Source organism: Lolium perenne, chromosome 5, assembly GCF_019359855.2.
Source record: "Lolium perenne isolate Kyuss_39 chromosome 5, Kyuss_2.0, whole genome shotgun sequence".
NCBI lineage: Eukaryota > Viridiplantae > Streptophyta > Magnoliopsida > Poales > Poaceae > Lolium > Lolium perenne.
The window spans coordinates 237,182,449-237,206,467 of NC_067248.2; the positions used below are offsets into that span (position 1 = coordinate 237,182,449).

The window sequence follows — 24,019 nt, forward strand, 5'->3', positions numbered from 1 at the left end:
TCGCGTCCCCTAAAGGGTGTCCCCAAACATTAAAAATAATATCCAACATGAACAAATTACATATAAAACTTTGAAAAAACATAATTAAATTACATATAAATTATTTTAAACTACTTCGTCTTCTTCGATGATGGCCCCGCCTTGTCGTCGTCATCACGGTGGCGCTTCCTGCTCGTCACCTCTTTCGAAGAGGCGGTGTCGGCCAACTCGTCGGAGGAACTAGTGTCCTCCTCGTCGTCGCCGGCTGCGCCTTGGCCTTCGCTTTCGCGTCTGCCTCCGCCTTCGCACGGGCCACCGACGCCGCCTCCTCTGACCCTTCCTCCTCCACGTCCTCCTCCACGCCCAGCCATTCCTCGTCGCTGTCAACTGCCGGTGGGGAATCGTCACCGTTGCTGGGCGTCCGGTTCGTCCCACCAATGGCGCCATCCAGCAGACTTGCCCTCGCTGGAGGTGTCGGATGGAAGCTGTGAGGTGTAGCTCATCATCGCTGGAGGTGTCAGATGGAAGCTTGGATGAATGGCGGCCGGTTGAAGATTCGAAAGCGCCTACGTACGGGTATTATTGAGCGCGGATGAACGGCGACGCAGAAGTTGAAGAGAGTGGCGGTTGCTCTTCCGAGGAGTCCGCGTTCCATTCCGGCGGTTGGCGCGTCGGTCGACGCGGTTGCCAATGCGACGGTTCCGCTTCCCGGCAACTGCACCGTCGCTACGTAGGCGGCGGTTGAGCATCCGAGGCGCTGACGCGTTAGGCCCGCGCCTCCTCGTCTCTCATTTCGTTGTGTCCGGCGTGCCCGGAGCGTCCCCTGTGTAGCGGGGACGGGCTCGGGACGCCGGACACCGTATTGGGCCGCCGGGACAAAAAGGCCTTTTGGGCACGCGACTAGGAACGTTTTGTCCGCGCGCCCCAAATTATTTTGGAGGACCCTTTGGGGGACTCGACTGGAGATGCTCTAAGCTCTATTATTTATGACTGGTCTCACTATAGCTGCTTCATAATTTGCCGTCAAGGCATTGATCGCAAACGCAGACCGTTTTGGATTCAAAACTGCAGCACCCTTTACAAATTCACGGAGCTGCCAGTCTGCCACCATAGGTTCCAACACCCAACAATTTTTTTGAAAATGGAGGCCTCTGCATCGGAAAGATACATACAATCTTCTTTATTAATTTATTCAACAATAATTTTGACTATCAAAAACCGAAGCTACCACGCAACACCTACAAACTTGACGATGGGTGAAGATTAAGCTAGTAGGGCCTTGTGCCCTAGAAACACAAAATCTCCCCACCAACTAGGAGCTGAGGACATCACCAAGGCACCCTCACGGTGAAATGGGAGTACTCATCCGGTCTAGTAAACTCTTAGCGAGCACGTCATGCACACGTTGTAGAAGCCGTCACCACCATCGAACTATCGAGTATTCTTTAGGGTAGTCTTCGTCAGCCCTGTCGTCGATGCAACTATGATACTAGACAGTGCCACTACCCTGCGCACGTCCATCATCACGCATAAGTCACCGAGATCTAGCTGCACCATGTCGCCGAAACTCTATGTCGTCTAAGCGGTAGAAAACACGCCGCTCCACCTTCTGACCCCTTTGACCAGCAACAACTCAAAAACTATGTCCGAGGAGGGAGAACGACACATAGCGTTGCCATTGTTTCACTACTAGCAAAGCCATAGCCGTAAGATCAGCGGTGCACCTGGGGTGCTAGGGAGGAAATAGTGACGCGCCATAGGAACCATGTGCCATTGCTATTTTTTTTCCTGATAACCCTCACCCATAGGCTTACTAGTGACGCTAGCAAGTCTGGGCATGGATTTCACTATGGGCAGCAACCACTGGTATGGTGCACCATTTGTTGTCCACCCCCCCCCCCCCTCCTCACACACACACACACGCACCCTCCTCCCCTGTGGATCGTCTTTCTAGTTTTTAACAAATAAAAGAAATTGATAAAAAATTCAGAAAATAAAATCCTTGCATATGTCAATGTGTTATGTCATCTAGTTGCAAAAGAAATAAACAAACATGAATTTCAACTTTTTCTTTATAAAATGGCACCATGTATTGGTAAACCGGCTTTTCTTATTCCATACGACCTTCGATGAAAACGTTTTTTATATGGAAATGTATCTACGAAAATTTTTACATCCGAATACCTGGTTTATTCTCACCGCTCCTTGTCTATCTGTCCTAAGAATTCTCGACCCAAATTGATGATTCCATTCAACATGGTAAGCCGATCATAGAAAGAATAAATTTTCTGCAATGTCATGCAACTAAATCTTCATCTAACTGTGAGCTCAAGGGGATCGATGGATCTGCTCCGCGTCAATTTGAAGCAAATTAGCTCGGATCAGGTCCTCATCCTACAGACCCGTATATGGATTGATCAGCTCATTCACAGTTCGCAAGATGCAGTGTCCACGACGCAAGATCACCTTCCGTGTTTGACTGCTTGGTAACCAATGGTCTTCTCATAGGAGTATTAACTTTCTCACCCGATCCAATTCTGCATATGTGGCCTCTCTTAAAAATTTGCAAGTCTGCCACCAAGCAGCAGGTTCGCCTTCAACGCTGGGCGCTGCAATAGTTTACAACGGCCCATGTGACCATGGATTTGCCACCACTTTCCGCCGAACGCACTAAAATCGGCCCATTGATCGCTACACCTGTGTGCTTGGAAAGCTAGCGAGTCGCATCCATGGTGCACTACTAGCATGTGCATTTCACCTCATATTGGCTCTCCATATATAGGAGGTTCTCGATTGCTCAATGAAGCCATCCATCTGCAAGCAATGCTTCTTCTACACCCATATATACTCCCATTGTCCCCATAGGCTGCTGATTTGCGGGAGTTAGACAGAGCCAGAGCCAAAATGGTACGTGCTAGCCAGCCCTTTGTTTTTCCGGTTATAATGTTCTAGTAAATTGACGACATGCCTCTTAACTATTTCAGAGCAAGCCTGTGAAGATAGGGCCATGGGGCGGAGCCGGTGGCGATGAGAGAAATGTACAGGCAATGCCCCGTCGACTGGTTAGTGTGACCATCCACAGCGCAGAAGGAATTGACGGGATCTCCTTCACCTATGTGGGCAGCGATTACGTCCAGTACACCGAGGGCCCGTGGGGTCGCACTCTCAACACTGAAAGCACGGTGCGTGAAATTAATTTCTTTTTTCCTTTACTAGCTTCTCTATCTACTAGTGCTATTGTATTATTTCACCCACTACCACCCAACGGCTAGGGTAGTAGGGTTACTATACATATCCTTAGATACATACGTACCTCTTACCACATGAACTTGATGGTGCAGATTACTATCGACCCTACCGACTATGTCACGGAAATCTCGGGGACCTTTGGCACAGCTTATGACAACACCATCGTGACGTCCCTTAAAATTGCCACCTTCAATGACCAATATCCCGTAACATACGGTACACCTAACGGGACTCCTTTCCACATCCCGGTGCTGAATGGGGGCAAGGTTGTCGGGTTCTTCGGACGCTCTGGCGACTTGCTAGACGCGATTGGGGTATACATACATCCATGAACATTTCTCGGTGAGGCACTTCTCCGGCCACCTACTCACCGGACGAAGAGGAAGGAAGGAGCAGGTGTCGTACATGCCAATAAATAATCCTATTGTATATGTTTCATGTGTTTTCTTGCACTTTAGTTTACTACTATCACTTTCGTAAAGTGCTTTGCATGGCACTGGTGTGTGTGAGTCGTGGTAACGTACTAGTGTGTGGCACCACTATCCAAGTCGTGGGATGGTACGTCAAGTGTGTGTGGATCGTGTCGCATGTCATTTGGCTGGCTGGATAAAGCCGTTGTGTGGTAAATCAAATATATGAATAAAGGAAATGATCTAATTGATCATCTAAATAGTTGTTAGATCATGGTGCAATTATGTTGTAATATTTAAATATAACTATATCCTTAACAATCTATAAACTATGTTTTGGAGAGAACTATATGCGAACTATGGGGGAAAAGTTCAACATTACACAACCGCAATCATGCCGCCCAACGCCCCCACGCACCACCGCCCCATGATATCGCCATCGCCGACGCTACATGACGATGTCGCTGCCTCCTATCCCACTCCGGGACTCCCTATGTCTTGCGCGGGGCCTCTATGCCGCGGCCCGACCGTCTCCTTCCATGAGGCCATGGATTCAGCCAAACCTTTTTGTTCCTTGCCTCCTTGCGGCCGAGGAGGTGCAGCGCCGCCCCGATCTCCGTCTTACCGACGATGAGGGTCATGAAGATGGAGCCTCCATCGTGCTCGTCCCGCTGCTCCCACCGTAGGACCCACATGGCAGTGACCTTCCCCCACTAGGCTCGCGAGCTGCACCGAGTTTGTGGCCAGCTCGGGCCAAGCCCGTTTTCTCAGCTAGCGGCACAAGCCTGCAAATATGGGCCGTACTGGGCCTGGTAGAATAAGGCCGAAACGGCCCAGTTCCAGACCCAAGCCCAGACCCGTGGAACGGCCGCCGCACCGCATAAACCCTCTCTCTCTCCGATCTATCCGCTCCCCTGTTCTTCTCCCCAAATCGAAGCTGAGCTAGGGTTTTAGCGACCCTCCCTCGCCGCACCGTCCCCCCACCTCCCCCGAGCGACCAGCGGCAGCCATGGACGCCTCGCCCGACCTCCAGCGGCTCCTCGAGGTGAGAACCCCCCCGGCTCGTCATCTCCCCAGACCGTCGTGTTCGTTTTCCGCGGCCATACACCGTTGGCGCGCGCCGTCGATCGATGGATTGCTGGTCTTCAAGTTTTCCGGCCGATACGCTCTCGCGCGGTCTTGGTGACGGCGTATCTGAGCATGGGTTTTCCTTGTGGCTGGTTGGCCTAGGATTGTTCGAGGGGCCGCGCGTGGGTTTCCCTACTATACTAATCCGTGGCTTGGATGCTCGTGGAGCCGTAGATTGTTACGATTTATGCTTGTAGTACGCTATTTCCTGGGTGTCGGAGGGGATGTTTTGGAGTATTGGTTGTGTTATGCAGCGGCATGGTATTGTTCACAATCGAGTCGATATGGTTTTGCGGTTTGTGTAGCAGTGAATTTTATTAATAGCCTCTAACTGGTTGAGCTAGAGCAGTGTCTCCCTACTGATGTAGGCCTGAGCTGCCGTGCTCTCGATTCCCCAATTAACTTCACCAATTTAAATTCATTGTCTAGCTTGCTGTCCAAAATCGTGCTGTTAGTTGCCCACTTAACCACTAATTTCGATTTTGTTTCTTATGATGTGGGTTTGGCTGCAGTACTGTACTGTACTAGTCCGTGGCTCGGCCTTTTATGATTTATGCTAGTAGAGCTATTTTCAAGTCTGTGCTTGCTGCTGCCCGTTTAATTCCTGCTTTTAGCTCTAGTTTGCTTAGCGTCTTCTCTTGGAGCTGCTCCAGTTGATGGGTGTTGCTTGCTGTTCTAAGAAAGTCCTCCTGGTACTGTGTGTTTATGTTGGTTCTGGATATTAGAGGGTGGATTTTGGAGTGTTGAACTGTTTTATGTGCCTGCATGGTTATGGTTTGCAACCAACTGACTGTGTATTGTTTGTGGTTTGGGTAGTAGTGAATTTTATTTGAAGTCACTGAACCTGTGATTGGTTGACTGAGAGCAGTGCCTGGATGCTGATGCAGCTTCTCCCATTAAGTCTACTAAATAAAGTCATTACCTAACTTGCTAGCCTTGGCCCAAATCATAGTTAGCCTGTAATGCCCCCTTTTTGGATCTTTGCAAAATAAAGTGTCATATATTTGTTTCTCTCTGATTTTATTTCTGAATGAAATGCAAATCTTGAGCCTGCCAGCAGCCAATAAGAGTTTATTCACTATAAGTGTTTTATATGGGTGGCTGAAAACATATCTGTTATGCAGTGTTGCCGATGTTCCTTGGTCTCAACCTATTAAAAACAGCCCAGATAGGCACATAAAAGTTGCCAAGAGAAATTGTCAACTTAAACATTGATATTAAAAAATATCATATGAAACATGAGTTAACTTGTACCAAAAGCATGATACTTAACTGAAGAGAGCGCAGACTCCCCTTTGGAGAAAAAGAGTACATCCACATCCTTGAACAGTATTTTAGCCCCTATGCATTGAGATGTAGGATGCATATTCTTCTTATCAGGTTTTCTTTTCCATCCACAAGAATATCTATGTAAATACTGTGTTAGCTATGAGACTCAGCTGCCGATGAGCATTTGTGTGATCTAGCTGAGATATCGTTTAAATAATAGTGCGGTGGCCTGTTATGCATGCTGGTGTTTGTGCCCTCAAAATTAGGCTATATATGTTGCAGATGTTATGATGCCACCTAAATCTTCTATATGCGTTATTACTCTTTTCATGTTTGGCTGGGGCTTAATGGCTTATTGAGTCCATCAAATTTTTGCTGATAGTATACTATAGAAGCTATTCTGACATCCTTTCCAGTTCCACACACACAAACATAAAAGTGTGCATCCATCTCACAGAGGTAATGGTCCGTGCATTTCATAAAAAAAATCTGTGCAAGTGATATTATTTTGTTAGTTTGGATGGAAAAAAAAGCAGTATGATTATTATCAATGCTTTCTGATGTCAGATGCACGAGCTAATAGAAAACTGTAAAAGACTTTAACTTGTTATTACATCCATGTCCAAGCCTCTTACTCTTGTTTCTGAAATCTGTGCAGCAAGAGAAGGAGAGGATGATGGTGAACGAGATCGTCAGCAAGCTAACAAGCGAGTGCTGGGACAAGTGCATAACCGGCGCTCCCGGGAGCAAGTTCAGCTCTGGCGAGACCACCTGCATTACCAACTGCGCGCTGAGGTTTCTCGATATGTCTCAGCTAATTGCCAGGAAGCTGGGCGGGTCGCAGTGAGCCTGCGTCGCTCCATGTAGCTACTCTTCAGACAGTGTTTCTTTGGGTATCTGTTGGTGTATTTCGGAAAGATGTGTAGGTTCGGCAGGCCTTAGACTTTGGAGTGTGAATGGCATCATTTGAATCTGGTGTGCATTTGCTTGGACCCTGAATTTAGCCCTTGATGCTGCTTCCTGTAAGATAAAGTTCAGTCTGTTTTGAAGGCTGAGACAGTACTTATTCTGTTGCGTTCATGTACTGGCTGTCTTGTTCAGCAGTAGATCAAGACGCTTTATAATCTGGCATCTGGACCCAGCGTTTGTAGACACACAGAGGCAATCAAGTCTGTCTGTTTGACAGGCAAACAAGTATCCTCCACAACTACCTTTGTAAAGACGACGAGTAAGAACCTTTATCTCATGCCTCAATCATGAAGAGGAGGGAGGTTGGACCAGATGCAGTAGTGTCACGCACGAAACGTTGGTGCTGAGATCCAAGTTGGTTATATAGCCAATTATGGCTGTTGTTTATAACATCTGACGCACGAAAGCCTGTAGCCAAGGTTACACTACTCCCCATCAGTTTAGAAATGTATGATGTTAAAGCATTTTGTTTGAAGCATTTTGCTTGGTTCATCCACTTTAGTTTGTATCTAGTAGTTTATTTTTATGAGTAGGTTCACTCACTTTTAAAATACTTAAAATATCTTATACTGATGCACAGAGGCAGCACGTCGTAGACTGGAGTATACAAATTTGGAATGATGCGTGTTTAAGGCACGAAAAGTACTAGCATTAGTACAACCGTGGAGCGGTGGAGAAGGAAACGGTCTTCTCGACGATCTGATTGGACAGTACTATAGTGATCAAGGTTTTGTTCATTTTCTTCTCTTGTGGGAAAGACTTTCTCTCTTTCTATCTTGGAATTTCCGTGGAATGGGTCTGGAGCGAACGCAACAAGCAGCCACGCACGCAACGCCTTTGCCGTCACGTGCCGGGTCTGGTCGGTGGCTGCGCACATTTCATTTCTTTACGCGTTCTCTGCACCGCCTCCGTACGCTTTCCTTTTTTTCTATTGCTCGTTACGCTTTCGTATACTAGTTAGTGTGCACGTGCAACGCACGTCTTCACAATATAAACATGGTTTATATGAACTCTATGTTTCCAAAGTGTCTTTTCTGAATTCAGATTATATTTAACAAACTAAAATAGTTTGATTACAGGACGCGGCCAACTCACCGAGATCCTACTAAACAAATCTAGTCCATGAGCAATAACATTGTTTTATCTAGAAACGTTTGCAAACTCCACACTTCGAAATCTAGTCCATGAGCTAAGTTCAGACTTCGAATGCATGCAATGGCCTCAGAAGTTTCACCAACAGACTTCGAAGGCATTACATGTCCATTCTAATCACGAAGCACCTGCCCCATAGCTTCCACGGTTTAAATTTTCACAGAACCTTGGATCAACATTCAGCTTATTGAAGCCATGATCGGGATGTTCCACTGTGTCACTATTCCATCGCAATCATCAGAATACTGTTTCTAACATGCACATGTCTCTAACATATAAATATCGTTCAAACATAGAATTCATTTCTTGGAATATTCAGAGTGAATAACATAATGTTAAGAATGCATGTACAATCTTTTGAAAGTCCTATATGCACGGATCATGGAGTAAAATTTGTGACTCTATGATAAAAAAAGAACTACCGTCTAATTTGTACGTAGTTCCAACTTCCAAGACATCATCAAAGCTACAGGTCTCTACTTTCTCCAAATAAATGTGGGCATCACCCTGTTAAGAGCAGCAAAGAAAAACCTCAACAATTTGCTCAATTGTATGTCCTCTAGTAATTAAAATATATACCCTGCTCATAAGTCATAAACTGTATGCTTGCATTGCGCTGTCTACAACTTCCAAAATTCCTAATTCATCTGCGACATACAGTTGCCAAGGACATACATCTATCACAAACAAAATAAAAAATCTCATAGTATTACCAAAAGTATACATTAGCACATATATCTACTTTTCTACTCCCTCCGCCCAAAAATAAAAGGCACATTTTTTGCACGGTCTTCGATGCATAACTTTAAACACTAATATATACTAAAGTATATGGATTGAGCATGTATCTATTAATTGTATCGTTGCATTCATCTTACAGTTCTCTTTCGTTTCGCATATATTTATACAAATTTTGTGGATACACTATAAGTATAAATTATAGTCAAAGTTGTAAGTCATTGACCCGCGAATTTAAGGACGCCTTATATTTTGGAACATAGGAAGATAAACTTGCATAACCTTGTCATCTTGCAAGAGCATCAAATCTGATAGAGGGCAACATGCAAGAGTTTATACTCCGGCATTCCGAGAACAATAGTATTATTGAGATCAATCGGTAAAAGAAGTTCTAAATTTGTAATATATTAGGCAAACTCCTTGGAAAATTTAAAAACATGTGTCCTATATTCTATTTTAGTTTCGAAATTTGTCATAGGTCGGAAATTCCAAGTGAAATATGAAAAAAAAGGCATGATAACTCTCGTTTAATTAATTTAAAAAGTTCAATGGAATTGCTTATAGGCCGTCAAGAGAATTGCTTATACTAACCCTGTCATCTTGAAAAACAAATGCATGATACTCTATTTTTGTTGTCTATCTGTAAGACGATGGGCGTAGGTCCTCAGTAGGGTTGTTCTTTTGTGTCTAGTCTTGTAATTAGTTTGTACTTCTGGCCTTGTTTGCTCTTCCTTCGTTAATCTATATACAATGTAAAAAAAGAAGAAGTTAAGAACGATATGTACAGGTCAAGATAAACTTTGGTACTTTTTAGGGATAATAAACTGTACACAAATGCATCATGTATTTTTGCAGGATAATAACACTGACATAATTTCGTGAACCTAGTTGGCTAGTTTGCATAAACATAAGATGCATGGCTGCTGTCCGGCACCCAAAGCTGAGCGTGTATGCGAGCCGGTGGTCACAGAACGTGGCCTGCTCGGGGCTGGCGGCCATGTGCATGACCGTGCCCCAGAGCGCCGTACTCGCGCCGGAGCGCGCTGATATCCGCAGTCAGCACCTTACCTTCCGCTGTTCCGCGCCATACCTTCCGCAGCACCGCCGCCGCCTTGTCCACCGCGTGCGCTCTCTGCCGATGTCAGCGATCTATTGCATGAGCCCTTTGCCGACGTCGGCGATCCATCGCCTCCCAGGAATGCAGATCGCGATTGGATTGTTGGTTCAGTCGGTTTGATGGTCTTCTTTAGCGTGCCCTTTGTGGAATTATTTGGCGATATGCATCTAATGCACATAACGTGGTAAGATATGGTGGTCGGGGAAGCGCGATGGGAGGATCGGAAATAATGGCGTCGTGTGATGATAGGAAAGGAAGGGAAAATTAGCGTATTAACTTCTCGTTAAAAGCGTAACATAAATCTGGTGGAATTGATCCCTAAAAATCAGCGCGGGGATTGTGGGGCGTGCGCCGTGCGGGGAAGGAGGTGGGGAGAACAGACGATCGTGGACCGTGTGATCTAAGTGGATGGATGGTCCAGATTTATTTTTCCTACGGCACTTCGTGTCTTTATAAGTAGTAGAGATGCGGGGAAGGAGGTGGGGAGAACAGACGATCGTGGACCGTGTGATCTAAGTGGATGGATGGTCCAGATTTATTTTTCCTACGGCACTTCGTGTCTTTATAAGTAGTAGAGACTAGAGGCGACTGCTCATGGCCGCGTGGTGAACACCCGACTCCATGCTAACCAGCCAACTATCCTCTGTTAGGCCTTGTTTGGTACTAGTGTTTCAGTGGGGATTAGTGGAGATAATACTCTAGAATATTGGGTGAATCACTGCTGTCATCCAATCCCCACAAAATCCCATCCCCAATCCACTAGGTAGGGGTAGAGTATTGGGGATTGAAAAAATTACACTAAAATTGGGGGGAAAAGTGGGAAAAAGTGGGGATAAGTGGGGATTAAACTCTCTCATACTCTAGCACCAAACATGCATTGGGGATAAGTGGGAATTTAAAGTTTGGAGCGGATTATCCCCGCTAATCGCCACTAAAACTCTAGTACCAAACAAGGCCTTAGTAGGTCGGCACGATGGCACCAACTCGAAATAGCGGTGTTTTATGAGAAAATAATTAGAGCATGTATAATAACAGTCATATCTTAACATTGTTATCCTGGATAATTGTTGAGTTAAAATATAAGCTTTTGGTAAAATATAGGATAAGATATTTCTGCCATTATATCTCCTACCCACGTGTTTCTTGATTTAAACAACCCAAAGTATAAAAACAACAACTGCTAGAGATAACTTAAGAGACGTTCCATTGTATGTTGTAACACTTTGTGTTTTTTCATCCTTTCCGAATAATAATAACGCTGAATCAAGAAAACTAGATAGACCTCGTGAATGCTAACAGAAGAATTTTGGCCGAATAGTTCGTCCTGGTGGGTACATAACTTTTTATGCAATGCCCTCCCCTCACAACTCTCGCCATCTCCCTTTTTATCCAACATGGTCTCTCGTAACTTGGCGATTATTTGCTTTGGTTTTGGGGAATCTTAAAGCATACATTACAAAACTCAGAAATTTCTTAAATACGGAGTACTAAGTAATTGGACATCGCCACAACGATTCCACGCCCCATATCCTCCCACATTATCACCACCACCACCACCCATGCTACTACGGCCACCACCACGACTATTCGTATGCCCCTTGGCCGCCACATATGACATCACGAAGAAAGAGTCATCACACGGCTATGTACACTGCTTGGATTGGTGTTTAATGCATCTACTTTTGTTGTAACAAATATTTGTTCAATGCATTGTGGCGAGCTTCCTTCATGGCCTCCTTATATTTCCCTGCTGTGATTTCCCACCGCTATGTTCCCTCTCATCCCTCTATCCCTCCTATATTACATTCTTCAATACCCGTTCCGTGCAATCGCGTCGACCGTTGTCTCCAAACCCAACAAATCATGGTCATTCATCTAAGCTGAGGGGCTTCGATATACCTCATTCCCCAACCTCACAAGAGCGTCCCCGCAGCCTCGTTGCCACATGGAACACAACTCACGAAGCAAATCGATGGCTTTAAGAGCATCTTCAGTCGCGTCCCTCATAAAACGTCCGACACAAATGATTTGGGGGACGTTTAGGACCGCGCCGGACAAAAAGAGACTAAAAATCTGTAAAAAAGAGACTCTTTCCGAGTCGCGTCCTCAAACAGCGTCCGGATGCATGCATTTTAATAGAAGGGACCACCCCATGTAGGAAAAGTAGGTGAGAGAAAATGTGGGAAAAGAGAATGACATGTGGGAAGTAGGGACTGCATGCATGTGTCCGGACGCTATTTTTGTGTCCGGCGTCCCCGGTAGAGACTCTATACAGGGACGCCGAACATAAAATGAGGCTCTAATTAGCTTTGGGGGACGCGACTGGAACGCGTTTTTCTCCATTTCTTGTCCGCCGTCCCCCAAACGTCATTTGGGGGACGCGACTGGAGATGCTCTAAGGTACTACTTAGCAAATTTTATCATGTAATTCGATACACGTGCTATCATTCCTAGTTACTTTGGTAGCATTTTTCTCCCGCAAAAAAATATCTACTTTTTTCCGAGTTACATTGTTTTTTTTTTTGAGATGTCGAGTTACATTGCTGAAAATATTGGGTTGAATATAAAAATATGCCCATGAAAAGAATGGGCCGGGGTGAGAAAATCCTGAGGCCGTGGGGAATCTATATAAGCCACGGAAGAGATGGGAGAGAAGAACCCAATGCCATTGCCATTGCCCAAGCAAGCACATCACGGAGCGGAGGTTAGGAGAAGAACCACGCGAGAGAAGCCGGCAGCAAACAAGGGGGAACGGAGAAATCTCTCGAATAAATGGCACGATCCTTCTCTCGGTAATTCACCTTGATATGCAATTATTTCGTAAAATCTCCAATGGTCCGATCGGAGCGGTCGAATCTGCAGAAAACCCAATCCGATTTCGCTCTTCCCGGAAAAATCTCCCCGATCGATGCTTTCCGCTCCCTTTCTTTGAGTTGGTTCTTGGGCTGATGGCGCTATCGCTTTAGATTTCCTCTTGTGTACGGGATTCTTGTCCAGATGGTGGGGATCTTGGATGCGGTGATGTGGTTCCTGTTCTTCTGTTCCGATCATCGATGCCGTCCAGTCATCGCTCTCAGATCGTTCTCATCTCGATCTGAGGCCATCAAGATGCCCTTTGTTCCCCTCGGTTGCCCAAGGAATTTTTTTTTTACTTCCAGATTATCTTTTCTGCTGGAGCTGTTCTAAATTTGACACCATTGATGTGCAATGGGCGGTCTTGTGTCTGCTGATTTTGCTGCATTGCATCATATACTACACAATTGGTAGTTTACTGTTGCTTCTAATGTGTAGAAGCTTTGTAAGTAGATAATGTCGTCCTATTTCTGTAGAGGAAAATGACCGTGAAACTCATTCAACAATGTGGGTTTTGTTTCTGCAGGACAGCGATCTGAACTCTGGGTATGGTTCATCCTAGGTTCCTTGTTGCTTGTTCAGGCTCCAAACTGTGCTTCATCGCCAATTGTTCCAGCAACCACAGGAGCATGATTGGTGGTGGGACGATGGCATCTTGGTTGCTGATGGATTCGGATCAGAAACCTCAATGCAGCTGAAACCTTTCCGCATAGTCGAGTTAATTGTTTTAGGAAAAGTGCTACGGTGTTGGAGATAGATAGTAATAGCTTAAGGGGGGTCATCGGAAGATCCAAGTAAGCAGATTTTGGCAGCAAGATCAGGTTTCTCATTTTTTTTTCCCTTTGTTGAACGGACATCGCGATGGGTTTGCCTCAAGTTCCTGCTGTCAAGGAGGAGGAACCTCCTAGGCTGAGTACTTGTGTAGTTAGTCCTCCTTGTTTTGGTGGTAGTGCCACTGGTGATTTGGGCAAGCTTCCTACAGGAGGCTCAAGTAGCAGGGCATTTCAATACCCTTCCATCAGTGATCTCAAGAGAAAAGCCGCATTAGATTCTTTGAATGGCTTTGGTGTGAATGGACCTGCCGGCTTCCAATGCCTAAAACCCGACTCAAGAGATCCAGGTTCAAGATCATGCCCTAAACTGGGACCTTCTGTTCAGATACCTGCAGTGAGGGTTATTGGATTTGAATCAGGTTTTGCTGGTTCCACCAGAGATTCTGATAGGATGGTAGCGGACAAAATGAATTCATCTTTAGTCATTGATACTTCTCATTCATCCACTGAACAGCATGTGCCTCAGGCAAGGAAAAGGGTGTTATCACCTTTAACTAACGTGCTTCCTGGAAAATTCCATGGTGATGCGCTATATATTGGTTCCGCTGACACCAAAATACAACATTCTGATTGTGTTAGGCGACTTTGTGCTTCTGGATTTCAAGATTCTAAAAAAGCCCACACTGCAACTCTTGATTCTTGTGAGTCACCTACTTGGTCAGCCTTAAGATGTTCCAATTGGAGCAAAGGACAGGTTGTTGATAAGCTTAGCAGTAAGGTATTCACCGATGGTCCTTTAGTTGAGGGCAGGGAGTTGTATTCTTATTCAGATCACCTAGAGGCTGAAAGAATTATGAATCTTGAAAAGGTTGCTGTACCAGTAGCAAAAATGGCACATTCCCCTCCACTCACTTTGTCTCCTCTCGGCCCAAAATGGATGCAGAGAGTGAAGAATTCAGGAGCTCACAAGAATCTAGTGAGAGAAATTGAAAATGATTTTCTGGGTTTGAAGGAAACAGAAAGGTCGATAGGTGAAGAACACAGTGATAGGATTAGGGTTAAAGATGCAACAGGAAAAACGACTATCTTACATGTTAACTTTGATACGGTGTTCCCCAAGAGGTGTTCAGGTGGAAGATTCCAGAACTGGGCCTCAGAATCTGCCTCTTTATCTCCAAGCGTTGGATGTCTTCGGGGTTTAAGCCTCTTTCCTGTAAGAAGGTCACTAGTTGGCTCCTTTGAGGAGTCCCTTTTATCTGGTCGATATTCGTGTGGAAAAGATACGCAGGTCCGCAATGTGTCTTTTACTATATTTCTCCTAACTAAATATTCTAGTTGGATACTATCCACATTGTTTGGGTATTTATTCCATTTTCTCCTTACATATAGAATATTGATGGTTTTCTGGCTGTCCTGAATGTGACTGGTGGCAACTTCTCTCCCCCATCTCAGAAGCTTCCATTTGCAGTAACAAGCATTGACGAGGATAGCTCTCTACTGTACTACTCGTCGATTAATCTTGCTGGGAGGTTACCTACTAACAGCAATAGCAAAAGCCCAAAACTCAAGAGAAGCTCCAATAGTAATGATTCACGATCAGCGAAAAGTCGCTTACACATCCCAGTTAAAGGGCGCATACAGCTGGTACAAAATTGTTGGCCTTATTAAATAAAATTCAATTTATTGTGTATTTTGCTGGATAGTTTCTGAATGAATAAGTGCACTAGTATGTAACTGCTTGCATTGGGCATCTGTTCAACTTTTCTGCGCTGCCTGCCCTTGCTAGTATAGTAGTTTCTACCCAACATAAAAGTGGATCCCTTGCCTCTGAGTGATGCCCTGAAATTATAACAAGCTAATCTAATGATGCACGACATCAGTATATACAATAGGTGAGACATGGGTGCATACTTGTGCTTGTAATATTCATAAATAGTTCACACCACTGTACAGAACTATCTAAAACAAATATGAACTTTTTATCAATTCATTATAATGGGTACTCAAGTATGGTTTTACTATATTATGCCATTTGATAAATGGAATATTACATTTAAAGTTTGCTCCACTTGATTTTAGTTTGCATGTCAATATAAGATGCTAATTGTGAGGCAGACATATTGCTTCCACCACACGCATATTGTTCTTTTATTGACTCTTCTCTTAAAAGTTCTGTTTAACTGTCATATTTTTGATGCACCTGTTTCACAAGAAGCACTCTGTTGCCGTTGACAGGTTGTCAGCAACCCAGAGAAGACACCGCTGCATACCTTTTTCTGCAACTATGATTTGAGTGGTATGCCTGCTGGAACCAAGGTATGCGAAGTTGGGAATTGTTGGATGGCCAATAATTCTTGACTATTTCTTTGTCTTCTAGACTTAAATACCGAGGATAATTGCAGATTTTCCTTACCGTCATATGCCTTGGGTTTTCTTATTTTAGTATGGCATAGCAGCAGAATATGTATTTTATTGACTTCAATATTGTAATTCTTAATTATTTTCAGTTCCTATGGTATATTTGTCAATTTTATTGGGTATTGGGATGCAAATCTTATGTCTGTAACTGTTTCGTAGCTGTTATGCTGGAACTTGGAAGTATATGGAATTCTTTTTATTGTTGCTGGCATACTCTATTGCAATCCTCAATTTTGTTGAGTTCCTGCCATGGCATAATTGTTAATTTTGTTGAGTTATTATGATGGCATATATGTAACTGTTTTGTAGCTGTTATGTTCAAACTCTATGGAATGTCAAGTAGATCTTAAATGTGGTTGCATGCCATTCATAAACTACTATTTTTTTTAGAGAATATAACAAGCAAAAGGTTGGCCATTTCATATTGGTAGTCTTCCGAGAACGGGCCGTCGGTCCGTTGGTTAGCTCTGCGGGAGCGCAAGCTGCCGGCCAGCGTTCGAGTCCTGGTACTCCCGCTGTGCACTCATGGAGTTTCTTCTATAAAAAAATGCCAACGGGTGCTAGTGCCTGGGTTGGTCTCATTTTTTATATTGGTAGTCTTCCAAGAGATGATTGTAGCATTGTAAGGGTAGAATTATCCCAGATTCGTTTTTCATTATTTGTGGTAGTTTGTGTTCAAGGTCTTCCGTAATTGTAAGTATCTAGTAATTAGCAATGCTGGTTGTCGTTGTTGCGACTAGGCTGACCTAGACCAGTATACTGATCTTCTGGCTGTAAATGAAAACGTTACCATTTCAATGGATGCCCAGTAAGTTGGTTACCTGCAATATATTGATGCACTGGAAAACCTAGCTTGAGGCATGTCAAAAGAAGCAATGTTAGAATTATTTCCCGGTGCAGGAATGGTGTTTGCCTGTTTAGAGGGGCTCGTGGTTATTCACCTTTTATCTCGAACACGTGTCAAAACATGCTTTATTAGTTTTGAATAATAAAGTGTGCCATTATTATCATCTTATTGCTTAACTTCTTTTCTCGAGTTCGTCTTATTTCTGTTATTTTAAAATGGGACAGACTTTCGTGCGGCAAAAGGTCACTCTGTCATCTGTTCCTCCTTCTAGTTCAGTGAAAGAAGGAAGTGATGCCAGTCACACAAAGGTCGAGTCAGTCCGATATGGAAGTGAACTTAGAGAATGCGGCACTCTGTTTTCTGAATGTAATGTAGCCAATACCATTGATAGCTAAAGCCAAGGTGTCGAGTTGAAGTTGCTGACGAATTATTTTAATTTTGCAGGCTGTGAACAGGGGCAGAACTGCTACTCGACTGATGAATCAGAAAAGGAAGGTTACACAAACAAAATATGTTGCTCAATGGACTGTGATAATAGTAAATCAAACCAATCCAGTCCTACTGAGAAGTCAGAAAATAGCACGAATGCTAATGGTTGCTGCTGTCAAGTAGACACACTTCGCTCAGGTGAAAAGAAGTCTTGCTGCAGTCCTTCCAAGGTGAATAATTGTTCTACTGGAGGCGTTCTTCGTTATGCTTTGCACCTGCGCTTTCTGTGCCCCTTCTCCAAGAAATCATCAAGATCGATGCAGCGGAGCAAACCTGGCCTGTCATCAGAACCACTCAATCGGAGTACCGCAATCAACGAAGAGAGACGATTTTATCTCTACAATGATATTAGAGTTGTCTTCCCTCAAAGGCACTCAGATTCAGACGAAGGCGAGGTATGTAGCAACTGAGATTATTCCAGGTTGTGTAGCTGTTTCTTTTAACACAACCTCCTTTTCGTTTCTTGTTGCGCCAGTGAAACTGAGTAATTTCACCTATAGCATGATAGTGTACTCTAGATTTCCCGAAATTGCTGATTAGGATGCTTATTTACGAGGTCTTGTTGTGCTCTTTTGAGACCTCTACATCAATTTGGTCAAATGTAATTATGAACATAAATTTACTCTATGATGTTATTAAGAGTGCCGTTGCTTATCATAGTTTTCCATGTATTGCTTCGATTTGTGTGTTTTAAACCTATAGCCCTAACTGAATTTTTTTGTCTTATTGCAGCTGCGGGTCGAGCATGATTTCCCTGCTGACCCCAAGTACTTCGACATAAGCAACTGATACGGGCACACCTAACATGAAATATGTACATATTCCTGCCCTCACTAACTTTTCAGTTAGTCTGTTGTGTTTATTACTATTTCCCCACATGTATAGAACTAAGTGCAATATAATATCTCATTTCGCCCAATTTTGTTTTTTGTCTGCGATGTAACATTTTAATCTTAGAACATTTGGAACACAAACTTTGTCAGAATACGTGCTTTTGTATGCAGCAAATTACCATTCTAATGCTGCGTAGGCACAGCCACTGTGCTTCTTTGTTGACCTTCAACACAATATAGTGGTAGATATTAACAGAACATTTGGTGAGGAGAAAAGTTTATGGTATTTCTCTCATACATCATTTGGAATGACAGCCCCTGCCTAGATTAGTAGGCCGGCTAATGCAATTTAGATTTAGAAATTACAGTTGTAAACTGAATTTAATATTTATCGACCTTTCTAATTTGAAAAATTGCAACTCTTTGGAGGTAAAATAGATAATAAATAACTATGTATATAAAATATTAACAAGAACAATGTAAACAATTGGTCTGGATCCTAACTAATGTATTCTGGAGTGATCATCTCATGGTTCAATTGTTGAGAATTGTTTAATAGTTAAAAATGAAACTGCCAAGTGAGGGCTATCCCGAGTAATGAAATAAGTGACAGTGTATGTGAAACAATGAGGTGATATTTACCAATGGTGCAACCTAGTCTAAAGTCAAAAGTAGCTGCCCCTGTCAAAACTCTTAGTTTCCCATTGCGTCAATAAGAGCTCATGTACCAGCGTTTTGACAATTTTGTTTGAAACTGCTCTTTTACTTCCAACAGGATATGGCGGATATGCGGAATTGTTATGATAACCTGCTTTCTGTTGCGGCAGCAATAGCAAACAGTTCATATGGTATTTTTCTTGTCTGAAAATATTTTGCTTCTAGATATCAGTTATGATACCTTCATTTCAGTTCATTTATGCAGTGCTTGGTGCAAATTTTTTGTTGATCATTTCCTTTTGAGTAACTAGGGTTAGCTGTCCTTCGTCAATTGGATGGAAATAATCTTCACTTGAACTTTATCTATTTCTGGTTGAATAGAATCACGCATGTGAAGAAATTTCATGGTTATTAATTCACCACTATCTTTCTAGGTTGTTCTGACATTGTGTGACCTCAGTTTATTTGCATTTTGGTCACATTTATCATATACATGACTGTATGGTTATAGTTTTGTATCAGCCACAATTCTCGGTACCTTGAGTCTGTACTGGATGCCAATAATTAGTTGGTGTATGTGTGCAGAGTTCTGTGAAGCACTGCAAGAAATGGGAACTTGTTTAGTGAAGAGAGTCACACCAAATAAAGAAGGAATTAACGGTAATCATGTTGTGTTTTTTTTTTTTACTTTGAGCGGTAATGCTAATACATTATTATAATCAGCTACCATGGTAGCATTGTAGCCACATCAGTTAAGTTCTTAATGGAAGATGAGAATGCGTAGTAATTAGGGCTGTTGAAAAAAGGTTTGGCTTGACAAGTGAAACTGTCCTATACGATTTTTTGTACTATCACTAAAGCTGACACCACATGCTAAGAAACAAAATGAACTAGCATCTCAGCTGGTTTTGGCCAGGCTGACTCTTACCCATGATTGAACACCCCTAGTAGTTATGCAGATTATTTACACTAGGCAGTTGTAAGTACCTTCTTGGTTGCTCCCTTTTGCAAGAAAGTAGTCACCGTCACATGAACAAAATTAAAGAAAAGGGTGAGCAAAGAACGCTAATGTTTCCTTGTAGTGTTATTGAATGTGACATATAGCTTCTGATTGTTGCATACTCTGCTACTTGATGCTTACATTTAACAATATCCTCCCAGATAAGGTTTTGCTGTTGCTCGGGAAGTCGCAGTTTGAACTTCGGAAACTTGTAGATAGTTATGTAAGTTTCTAATTGCTTATTATTGAAGCTACAAATTTACTGTGATCTTCTACCGCTGATTTTCTTCGTCATCTCTTCTCCTCAGCGTGTTCATGTTCTTAATACCATTACCACTCCATCACAGTCTCTTCTTAATGAGCTTCAAACTGTAGAGGTATGGTTTTAAGCAATATGTGCAACTCTTCTATGTTCATGCCCCTTTTTATATGGTCATAACAGATTGATTTGTTTGTATCAATGGGCTCATATAGACTTCATATTATAGCATGGGCTTAAATTTAAAGTTCAAATTCATTCTACGTCAAGAGAAAAACAAGAGAATCAACAGATAAAAGCCTACTATTGAGAGACTTGAATTCTTCTTTCCAATGAACTCACCACAGTGTGATTGCATATAATATGTTGCCTTTAATATGTGTTATGAAGTCACACCAGGAGATTGATACCCAAAATGGGAAATTTCATAACTTGATACCCAATATGTGTTATGAAGTCATCATGTGATATCATTACATATCATATGGTGTTGCACATGTGATGTCAAGTTTCTGGTTTGAGCCCAGTTTGTTGTTTTGTCCTAAGCAGGTTGATGGCTTAAGCTTTTTATGTTCCAATGAAATATAGTACTCCCTCTGTCCATACAAGGATGTCGGAGATTTGTCTGAATTCGGATGTATCTATACACTAAAGAGTGTCGAAATACATCAAAATTTAGACAAACTTTTCACATCCTTTATGGACAGAGGTAGTATTTGTTCTAGCAGGTGCTTGTTTAAAGAAACGTAGTATTTATAGTTTGAACCTTTAGACAACCATGTCTATTCATTGAGGAAAAACACTTAACTAGTGGTAAAAAATTCACTGCAGGAAATGAAGCGCCAGTGTGATGAAAAACGGTATGATGTTTGTACAAATTTTGACTTACGATCTTACCGTGGTGACATGGTTCTTAAGTTTTTAATATTCCTTCCAGAGATTTGTTCGAATACATGCTAAATGCACAGAAAGAGAAGGGGAGATCTAGGAATTCAAAAGGTGATAATAGTGCATCAGAGCAACAATTGAAACAAGCTCAGGAAGATTATCAAGAGGAAGCAACCCTTTTTCTATTCCGGTTAAAGTCATTGAAGCAAGGACAATTCCGAAGTCTTTTCACACAAGCTGCTCGGCACCATGCTGCGCAGGTGTACATTTTGGTTACATGGAAATATTCCTCCTTTATTTTGTTTTTTCACACTGCAGAAACTTACTTTCTGAAATTGTTGATATTTTGTGTCGACCAGCTAAATTTGTTCAGGAAGGGCGTCAAGTCTCTTGAGGCTGTAGAGCCACACGTTAGGCTTGCTGCCGAGCAACAACACATTGATCATCAGTTCAGTGCACTTGAGGAGGAAGATTACTCTGTTGAAGATGAAAATGATGACGATTACAATGACAGTCATGATGGAGAGCTGTCTTTTGACTATGGAGAAAATAAGGAGGCCGCAGAAGCCGGTCATGCTTCCAGGAGTCCTAGAGAGGTAGTAATATGCTGTAAAATGCCAGTCTATCCTGAAATTCTCATTCAATTTATCTTCTTTGTCCTGCCCAGAATATTCTAGTTTGTTTACATTGATTGTTCCTTCTGTCTTCTGAGTCTGTCATCTGATTTTCTTATTTTCTCAGGAATTTTTTGATAGAAGTAAAGGAGACTATTCCTCTTTTGCTAGTGAAAGACAAAGACTTGTAAGTCAGTCAGCTCCACTTTTTCCTGAGAAAAAGCTTGAGACAGCAGAAAGGGTAAAGGAGTTGCGGCGTTCTGCAACGAGGAAATTAAATACTTACGTTTTGCCTACTCCAAATGATGTTCAAGCCAGTCCTCAGATAGTTGCAGGAAATCCTACGGGTGGATCTCCTGTTGGGAGCAAAGGTGCATTCCATTCATCCCCACTCAACCCGAGTATAAAAGTGGGAGATTTAAGAGACAATAAGCTACCAAGTCCTGCCAGGTTATCTAATGCACAGTCAGTGCTGAAGGAAAGCAATATCAATAATGCACAAATAAGGACGATGCTCCCAGTGAGTGATCTGGCTCTACCAGGCTATCATGAGCTGAAGATTTCTTCTGACAACAAAAAAGCAAAGAGGGGGTCCTTTTCTGGTCCAATTCCTCTCCGGCCAAGGTCGACCGAGAATATTGATGTTATGGCCGCAGCGCCGAGGCACAGCTCTGCACATCAGCCAACAGTTCACGTGAGAGTGTCCCCTAGTTCCTCGCCACCACCCTTATCCTCCCCAGAATTAAGGAGCTTCATGAGCTACCCCGACCGCCTACTAGCGCATCAAGAAATACAGCATTTCCTAGTCTAGTCGCTCACTCTGCCCCGTTGGTACCAAATTCTGCCCCTTTGGCACCTAGAGGCCACTCAGGGCAGGATCATTTTAATTTTAGGGTTAGACAAACACCACCGAGTGCTCCACAAACTGCATCGCCTCTACCAACACCACCTGGGCCTATAGCCCGTAGTTTTTCTATACCCTCTAGAGGCATAAGAACAGGTATTTCAGACGGTAAAGGTACAGAAGATCATCACGATAAAGGGGCCGCCAGAATGAGCCTGTCTTCTATTCCTTCAGCTCAAACTGTCTTGGACGACCGTCAGCCTTTGTCAGCAGCTGCCGAGTCAGTTAAGAGAACATAGGGTGAGTTTTCATTATGTGTAGTTCTACAGCATGTTCTCGAACTTGGTATTAGTAACCTAGCAAATTATTGTTGTTATTGGAACATGGAAAACACAGCTGCTCTGAAATAGTTATGAAGTTTCTTTTTTGCGAATTGAACTAGTTATGAAGTTGACTGTCAAATATGAAGGGGATAGGATAGTGATGTCAATGATGCCGTAATGAGTATGCAGTTTTGCATTGCCCCCCATGGTTTCTTGACTACTTTCGAGTCATAACATTTCTGCTTTACAAACTGATTTTGAGCGCCTTGTTTTACATAACAATGTTGGCTAACCTTTCTCCCCTTTAACCTTTTCTCTGAAGGGTATTTGGCGTGAATGTGGAATTTTATTGTATACGAAGGCTTGGCCAGTGCCTATTCGTGGAAGAATATTGTACATACTAGTATGTGAAGCCGGCCCATATTGCAAAGTAGCTGGCGTTTCGTGTCACCCTATGGTTGAGAATGTAGTAGTGCAAATAACAGAGTTGTGGAATAAAATCTCCATTTTTCGCTCCGACCAATCTATTTGTTTGGTGCTTAGGTGTGCGTCCATGTGTTCCTCTGTTCTCACGGTAAAGGAATTATTAAGAGAAATATGAGGAACTTCATGCTGACGGTATTTGAGTTCACTATTTTTTTAGTTAATGCTGACGGTATATATCTTACGGAATTCTTACACTATGTCCTAACCTCATTTTACGAACTCGGGGTTCTAGTGCAGTTTTATCCTTTTTTTGAACATCAATATACTGGGAGGTGGGGGCCCCCGCATCGTCCCACATTTTTTATTCTAGAATGGAAATTAAAGGCTGCAACCCAAATCCGTCAAAATGAAGCAGCACTTGGGGGGCTCTTGGCTCCTTCATTTTGTTACATCGTTTCTTCAAATTTTGCCTTTTTTTCTTCTTTGAAGGGAAAGCCTTCTCAAATTTTGCCTTTTTTTCTTCTTTGAAGGGAAAGCCTCTTGGCGTTTTATTTAATATATCCAGTTGCATCCCCAAACCGCGCTGGATCGAGCCCAAACCGCGCCGGATCGAGTGTTGGGGGACGTGTTTTATTTGTGTCGCTTTTGGGGGACGTGGCTCCCCAGTCGCGTCCCCTAAAGGGTGTCCCCAAACATTAAAAATAATATCCAACATGAACAAATTACATATAAAACTTTGAAAAAACATAATTAAATTACATATAAATTATTTTAAACTACTTCG

General features: G+C 43.0%; 3 protein-coding genes and 1 pseudogene across 4 annotated transcripts; all 4 read left to right on the forward strand.

Annotated features, from left to right (window-relative positions):
- The first annotated feature begins 2,804 nt into the window (after positions 1-2,804).
- LOC127302360 (horcolin-like) lies at positions 2,805-3,855 on the forward strand. Its single transcript, XM_071820363.1, has 3 exons — positions 2,805-2,886; positions 2,964-3,161; positions 3,321-3,855. Exons 1-3 carry the CDS (start codon positions 2,884-2,886, stop codon positions 3,558-3,560), a joined length of 441 nt encoding a protein of 146 aa, XP_071676464.1. The 5' UTR covers positions 2,805-2,883; the 3' UTR covers positions 3,561-3,855.
- A 686-nt stretch (positions 3,856-4,541) lies between these two features.
- Positions 4,542-7,115, forward strand: LOC127302362 (mitochondrial import inner membrane translocase subunit TIM8-like). Its single transcript, XM_051332799.1, has 2 exons — positions 4,542-4,683; positions 6,694-7,115. Exons 1-2 carry the CDS (start codon positions 4,648-4,650, stop codon positions 6,880-6,882), a joined length of 225 nt encoding a protein of 74 aa, XP_051188759.1. The 5' UTR covers positions 4,542-4,647; the 3' UTR covers positions 6,883-7,115.
- Positions 7,116-12,319: 5,204 nt separating this feature from the next.
- On the forward strand, positions 12,320-18,411 carry LOC127302355 (uncharacterized). Of its 2 annotated transcripts, none has more exons than XM_051332792.2 (7): positions 12,320-12,411; positions 13,391-14,925; positions 15,027-15,281; positions 15,873-15,953; positions 17,127-17,268; positions 17,347-17,786; positions 18,124-18,411. In XM_051332792.2, exons 2-7 carry the CDS (start codon positions 13,726-13,728, stop codon positions 18,178-18,180), a joined length of 2,175 nt encoding a protein of 724 aa, XP_051188752.1. In that variant the 5' UTR covers positions 12,320-12,411; positions 13,391-13,725; the 3' UTR covers positions 18,181-18,411. The 2 variants fall into 2 exon arrangements, with proteins under 2 accessions (XP_051188752.1, XP_051188750.1); XM_051332790.1 differs by lacking the exon at positions 12,320-12,411 and adding an exon at positions 12,639-12,803.
- LOC139829713 (uncharacterized protein At2g33490-like) lies at positions 18,122-23,425 on the forward strand (annotated as a pseudogene).
- Positions 23,426-24,019: the final 594 nt, after the last annotated feature.

Coding starts and splice junctions, on each gene's coding strand:
- LOC127302360 (XM_071820363.1), top strand. Junction 3,162..3,320: donor CTCTCAACACTGAAAGCACG/GTGCGTGAAATT, acceptor TTGATGGTGCAG/ATTACTATCGACCCTACCGA.
- LOC127302362 (XM_051332799.1), top strand. CDS start 4,648: ATGGACGCCTCGCCCGACCTCCAGCGGCTCCTCGAG. Junction 4,684..6,693: donor ACCTCCAGCGGCTCCTCGAG/GTGAGAACCCCC, acceptor AAATCTGTGCAG/CAAGAGAAGGAGAGGATGAT.
- LOC127302355 (XM_051332792.2), top strand. CDS start 13,726: ATGGGTTTGCCTCAAGTTCCTGCTGTCAAGGAGGAGGAACCTCCTAGG. Junction 15,954..17,126: donor GTATGCCTGCTGGAACCAAG/GTATGCGAAGTT, acceptor AAAATGGGACAG/ACTTTCGTGCGGCAAAAGGT. Junction 17,269..17,346: donor CGGCACTCTGTTTTCTGAAT/GTAATGTAGCCA, acceptor TTAATTTTGCAG/GCTGTGAACAGGGGCAGAAC.